Source organism: Montipora capricornis, chromosome 2, assembly GCF_036669925.1.
Source record: "Montipora capricornis isolate CH-2021 chromosome 2, ASM3666992v2, whole genome shotgun sequence".
In the NCBI taxonomy this organism is placed as follows: Eukaryota; Metazoa; Cnidaria; class Anthozoa; order Scleractinia; family Acroporidae; genus Montipora; species Montipora capricornis.
This window is the reverse complement of record NC_090884.1, coordinates 22930535-22937753: the sequence shown is the minus strand read 5'-3', so window position 1 is coordinate 22937753 and position 7219 is coordinate 22930535. Positions and strand designations below refer to the sequence as shown.

The following is a 7219-nucleotide window of genomic DNA, read 5'->3' as shown; positions in this document are numbered from 1 at the left end:
TTCCGAGAGATACGCTGAGAGGTACCTGGCGTAATTGACATTATCATACGTGAAGCACCAAGGAACAATTCCCCTGAGAGAAGAGAGGTGCCGTGACCAGTTTCCCTCCCTAGTTGCTCTTATCAGTCCCAGTAGCACCTCGACCATGTCAACATATGACATCCAGAACTTCGAAAGCTTTCCGTTACTATGACGAAGGTGGTGCGAATACGACAGAAATAGCTGTGAGACCTCTTCAAATAAGGGACTTCTCAAAACTCTCTGAAACTCCGGTTCACACGTAGAATCGATGAGCGGCTTCAGTCCTTTCATAAGCTCATCCACATGAGGTTTCTTGTCTTCGTGGTGTTCTTCAATACACCCTGCAACCCATTCCACACTAGTCGGTTAAGAGCTTGGAACATAAGCTTGTGAAAACGGATGGCACAATTATAGCTACGACCTTCCTAAACGCCAGCCGCGGATCTCGTCAGCACTCACTCCAGATTCCACGCATACATCTCGCAAACCAGCGTCCTGGAAACGCTTTCCTATCACCGCCAAGAACGTACAAATGGTATGAAAAACTCCCATTCTCAAAACAATATCATTGAACTGGGCACTGTGTTTCCATTTTATCTCGGTAGCGTTGGCGTACAGCGCTTGGTCAAACACAACAACAATGCTTTGGACAGTCAAGGTTTCTTTGATCTGAAGCGAATTCGTCAGGACTTGGTACAGGGTAGACATGTCAGTCGCCGGGCCGTTGATAGTGGGTAGGTAACCTACGCTATCCTTTGCAACCACGTTCTCGTTTCTCACCAAAATATTGAATCCAGTCCAGCTAGAAATGATTTGGTCTTCACCGGAATGAAGGCGCGCCAAAAGCCATAGTAAGTTCTTTTTCCAAGCGTTTTCCATTATTTGTGTTGATGTCACCTCTACATAATTATCCTCGAGAAGGGGGGCCGCGAAGATCACCTGCATTATAAATAGGAAGATTGGCGTCGTCCACTGTATCTATGCTTCTCTTTTTGGACTTGACCATTGCAGGTACTGACGCGGGTGGAAGTTGAGGACCAAAATGCACAGCTTGCACGGCGATACCATTGACTCGGTGGGAGGTGCCCGCACCAGACAAAGTTTCTTTGAGGGGGTGGGGTATCCAGTAGGATAAAAAAGATAATAAAATAGCGAGAAACAAACACTCACCTGCCTCAGTTGCAGTCGCCATCTTGAATTTTACCCATGATGCATTGCGATTGCAGGCTCATAATAAATCTAACACAATAAAACTATGAAAAACGCTTCGTTCGTACATTTTGATACCATAAATAAAGTTTTTACTTCGAAAAATAAATTCTATAGCACTCTAAAAATTCAGCCTAGTAGTTTTCATGCAAAACCGGGCTTTGACGATATTTCAATGCTTCAAAAATACAAAAAAGCTACCGATTTTAGATTGATATAATGACTTTTTGGAATCACCTTCGGACAAGCTTCAAATCCGTACCACTCTCGGCTGGTCCCTCGAATTGGTACATTTGAGTGGCTCTGGCCCATGGACTAAATAGAAAGCAAGTAGTCCAGGTTAATGGAAAAAACTTTCTGCGAAAATGAACTTGTTTGCGGGGTCCCTCAGGGATCCATCTTAGGCCCATTATTGTTCATATTATATATCAATGATCTCTCAAATTGCTTAAGAGATGCTACTTGTATTCTTTTGCTGATGGCACTAGCATCTTTTAACAAAACAGAGATTCACATATCCTAAGGTATTATCTAAATGATGAAATTCATCGTGTAGCCACTTGGCTAAAAGCCAAAACAAAAACAAGTTTATGATTTTTAGACCTAAACAAATGAAGTTGCTTATGACAAGACTTGATGACACAATAATAATTGAGGAGCTGAAAGGCATCAAATTTCTGACCGGGGTGGTCACATTGACCAGCATTTTGCTTTGTACAAAATCTCTAAAACCATAGGAATGTTATACAAAGCGCTAGCAAGATTTTACGTACTTAGTAAGTCACTATTTCAGCTATACTATTCTTTACTCTATCCGTACCTTACCTATTGCAATACACTCAGTGTGGAGTTCCACATACCGTACAAATCTTACTAGAATCTACTTGTTACAGAAATGTGCTGCCCGATCAATATTAATTGCAGATTATAGGGCTCCAGACCGTGAACCTCTTTTTCAAAAACTCGGTACTCTGGCTATTTATAGTTTACATTCATTTCAATTTGGATCTTTTAATACTTGTACCACCATGGAAGACTACCTTGCTCTTTTCAAAACTCATTTCAAACTGGAAGCTAATTTCCTAATTACTTCACCCGAAATGATGAGTCATATCGTTGTCATGGTTGCAGAACAAACATCAAACAATTTACTATTTTGTATCAAGGTTCAAAATTCTGGAGCTCCTTACCCTATTCAATAACTCAATCTAATAATTTAAGAACTTCCAAACATTCACTTAAAGCTTATCTTATTCTTTCACAGAATAACTAATAAATATAGAGCGCATGAGAGGACTGACCCTGTATGGAAATGCAACCATTCCTGCAGGGGCTGGGTCAAGCCCTCGAGCTCATGGTAATGAATATGTGAAATATGATCAATACATCAGTTAATCCTGTTAGTTTCATAGTAGTGCTCCCCAAATTTCATTTTTATTTATTTGTAAACTATTTTGTGTTTTTTTTGTCTCTCTTTTCCCCGTTTTTAGTTACCGGTAAACTTTGCTGTAATTAATAAGAGGGAGTCCTCCTTATAAGCCTTCATTGCTTCTTGAGACTTCCTCGCCTTTAATTGCATTTTCTTGATCCGTTTTATTGTAATATGTATTTAATTTAGGCAAATGGATAATAAAGAAATGATAAAATTAAAATACCCGTAAAATGGGGCACTGATGGAGAGGGGGGAGTAAAATAAGCGCACAGTCGACCTCAGGTTTTCCCTGACTCGGAATTACTGTTACGAGTTTAACTTATCGACGTTAAGTATGGTCGCATAAAATTAATGTTAAACTAATATAAGCTTGACAATGTATTTGGCAGATGAAGAAAACGACTTCAAATCGGAATTTCTATCTTTTATCTACTTGTAGAAAGGAGGTGTCGGTAAGCTGCTTGAATTTAAGGAATGTTTGTATTACTTTAGACCACTTTAGCTCTCGGAGCAAGTGCATGACATTTATTCAAGGAAAAAGCTTTTGCGTACAAGAAGAGAGAACTGACCCTTTGTTGTGTACTGACCGACTATTATGGTATTAAAGATTTGCTTCCTTCCACTGAGAATGCCGCCCTGCATTTAGTTGTGTTGGTAAGTGTTTATTCGTCTACTTGTAAAAAATTGCGATTCACAGTCAGCTGGGGTTGTTAAATTGCGCCTGATCTCAAATATGGTGGTCATCATAGTTTGACGAACGAAACGTCAAGCAGATGAGTCGTCGTTAATAGAACCTGAAACAAAAGTAATTAAAAAAATATATTTTTAAATAAATATACAACAAATAAAATAAAGAGAGAATAAGGAAAGAAGTGAAATAAAAGTTACAGAGGCTTTTTAGGGCAGCCGAACAACAAACAACATAATAAAACACACGTATACATTAATTTATAACAAATTGTAACTTATTATAAAACGGAGCAGTGGCAAATTTATTGGATTTATTTATATATTCTTATGTTTTAATCAATGTGGGGGAACAAAGGGACTTATACTTGAGGATTGCAGCAAAGGATCCCATTCGCTATTCTCCTCGCCTTGCTATTACCGTAAGTTGCAGTGCGCCATTGCGAGTTTAAAAGAAGGAGAAAACCCCTAAGATTTGGAGGGTTTTCACCATATATAAAATTCAGCCATTAAATAAGGCACACAAAAAGTAAATCGATGTGGTATTTAATTTAAGACAAAGAAGGCTTTATTTATAGGTACACACATCTAAGTATTTGTCCAGAAAAGCCCTCCCCTCCCTCCCCCCCCCCCCGCGCAAACCCCCTCTCAAGCGGGCCTCACTCATAAAAGATCAGTTCAAAGCAATGGTTAGAATTTGCCGGATACAGGACAAAACTACTTTAAACAGATCTTTCTTCGGACAACAGCTGACGAGCTAACCCCATTTACTATGTCCACAGAACTCAAAAGATAACTTTCATTTGCATGGCCAAGAACGTCATAATTGCTTTACTCATTTTTTTGTCATTCAAATCATTTCATAAAAGAACGGTGTCCGATATCAACTCAGTGAACAATAAAATGACCGGTACACCTACATTCACCTACATCAAAGTAATCCGGCAGAGGCACCCATCTGATATCAGACACTGCGTATTCTACAAATCAGCAATCCTCTCTGTTATTTTCTCATCCATGAGTCTATTTCATATGTAATACTAGTTTTATAATTATACAGGGTGCTAATATAAAATGCTTTTTAAAGGTATATTTATCGAAATAGAGCTGCAGTGAGTAATTTAAGCAGCTGCAGTCTACTTAAATCTAATCTAGGCTCCGATCTAGTCTAGATCGGAACCTAAACACATCTCAATCTCTTGGTAAGGGCTCTTTGTGAGGGCACATTTGTTTCAGGCTTCCATTTTTAAAAAAAAATTCTATGACGGGAATAAGATCCGTTTTTCAAATGCAAATTTGCTTTGTTTCCTTTTCTTTTTTAAAAAGGCAGTTTGGTTGTATTACGTTACCGTTAGAGTGGTCAATACTGGCTTGCCTAAAATTCATTTGGGAACAAGGTTTCCGTGAACATCATTATCATTACAGATAATAACTAACCAAAGTTCTTTAAATTGCGTCAGTAACAAGAAAGATTGAAGAAATGATAATATCCGAAAATGTATAATCTGGTATAGATATCCTTCAACCGATAACTTTAATGAAAATACAAGTCGTCGAATGTGAATCCAAATATAATTTATCATATAACACAGTCCTGTCTTTGCCTTTGACCTTTGGTCCACAGTTACTGAGAAACTATTACTGCCATGAGGTTTAATTGTTACCTATCTCCTTTTATTTCCCGGAATTTTTGTGTAGACGCAGATATCTTAATTGCAAATGTTTTATCCCTACTTAATATTGTATTCACACGCGTGCTGAGAAGCGACTTTCATAAACTGACATATCACTATATGTCATCGTGAAACAAGTATGCCTCCCTCTCATCAGCAAAAAGGAAGAAATATGTCATCTTTAGTCTTATTAAAGAGAGTTTATTTCGACGAAAAGTTAACGGACAAATCATAATTTACACTTGATCAAAATATATATAGTGTATGGTAAGAGCTTCCCGTGTGATATCCGTGTCAGATCATTATATTTCCGTTTCAAGTCTTTTCAGCTCGAGTTTGATTTCGGTTAGGAAAGGTTACAAATGGATGACAAACCAAACTCAGTTAGTAGAGCATCACACCGGCATCCCGGAGGTCATTGGATTAAGACGAAATATTCTTCAATTGTCCAGCTGAGTGCGAAGATTCTTCTTTTAATTTCAAGCTGATTTAGCGAGTTTCGAAAATTCACACAAAGCAAAAAAATAATCTTGAGTCAGTAGTTCTGACGAGTAGTTCGGTGCTTGTATAATCGATCATTGAACATCATATCCAATGTTTTACGATCTTTGTTCTCCTCGCAAAGTGCAATACGTAGTACGGGCTTGGATAATAAGGAAATTTCACCCATGAGGAAGTCAGCAGTGAAACACCTGCAAATTTTTTTAATAAATAGGTACAGCAACAGCAAACTTCCACGAACCTTAATTCTTCTTTAATCTATATATAGTTTTGTTTTCTGTGTAAGATGGGGAGCGGTTTCATTGACAATTTTGAATAAACGTTTTAAAAGAAATAAATGAGCTGCAGATGTCCTCTGAGTGGCGCATGCGTCGCTGATAAATTAACATACATGTACATCTTTTTCGATGTTTATCCAAGCAACTAAACTGTGTTTTTCTACTTTTTTTTTTAAGCCATCCAAATGGGATGATAACACTCACAAGAAACAGTATACTGTGCTTTCGTTTTATGGATAAAGATCGTCCGTAATTTCTTCCTGTGTTATCCGCTCCTAACTTTCATTTTCTGCCAAATTGACTGCCTGATAAGAGCAACAAGCAAAAATCAATACTCAGAGCATATTTGCTTGTTGAATATTGCGGAGTGTGAACGTGACGGTTCGTTTCGCGATTACCAATTTTCATTTTGATTGCTTGAAGGCCTTGGTATTTTGCAGTACCGACTCGGCAAAAGACAAAAACTCACGCGAGTTATGGTGAACAATTCCACGAACAGCATTTCTTTGGATGATGGAAAACGGCCCCGAAGACCAAGTGACACCTGCAAAGGGAAGCATCATGCTTCTCAACATCAGTCTCGCCATTTTTGGAAACTTCTTTATCATTCTAACTTATTGTCGCAACTTTAAGATGCGTACAGTTACCAACACACTAGTGGTCAGTTTGTGCTTCTCTGATCTCCTCTCCGCCGTAGCAGATATGCCATTTTGGGTCTCTAATATCGTCAATAAACAATCTCTCTACCGCAACATTGTCGTATGTCGAATTATGCTGTCGTTTAAAGATTTTTTCTTGGTTGCAGCCCTTTTGAACATGTGTGGAATCGCATTTGATCGATTTATAACTCTCGTGAAAGGATTACGGCGAAAAATGACACGAACGCGAGCGAGGGTTATTGTAATATGGTCGTGGTTGCAGGCGCTTTTTTCTGCTTTACCTTGGTGTTTAGCAAGTAACACATGTGAAGCGGGCAGATGCTTAGGGGCACATATTTATGAGCCCCACGTAGCACCAAAGTTTGTCAACATAATTTTTAAGCTAGTCAGTTTAGTATTGCCCATGTTTAGTATATACTTCGTGTTTCTTCGTATTTTACATTCCGTACGAAGCAGCCGAAAAGTGAATATAGAAAACAGTTATATTTCCCGCAACAGCAGTGCAGAAAAATTTGCTGTAGACGCTTATAAGCGCTCATCAAAAACTGCCATCATCTTATTCACCATGTTTATGTTTTGTACATCTCCATACCTAGGAGTAGTATTTTATTCTGTGGTCACCGGAAAAGCTCTGACCAATTTCAAAGCTGGTTTTGTTATTTCTTTTATTTTCTCTCTTAAACGTTCTCTTTTTCCAGCAATTTATATATTTAGAAACAGGATGATCTTAAGTTACTTGCAGGAAACATTGCGGTGTGG

At 38.3% G+C, this 7219-nt stretch overlaps 1 protein-coding gene across 1 annotated transcript in view; it reads left to right on the top strand.

Annotated features, from left to right (window-relative positions):
- The first annotated feature begins 5817 nt into the window (after window positions 1-5817).
- LOC138039120 (octopamine receptor beta-2R-like) overlaps window positions 5818-7219 on the top strand; it is a 1926-nt gene continuing 524 nt past the window's right edge. Inside the window, exon 1 of the mRNA XM_068885302.1 lies at window positions 5818-7219. This exon is cut by the window's right edge and continues 524 nt beyond it. Coding sequence (XP_068741403.1) covers window positions 6312-7219 — 908 coding nt within the window. The 5' untranslated portion in view covers window positions 5818-6311.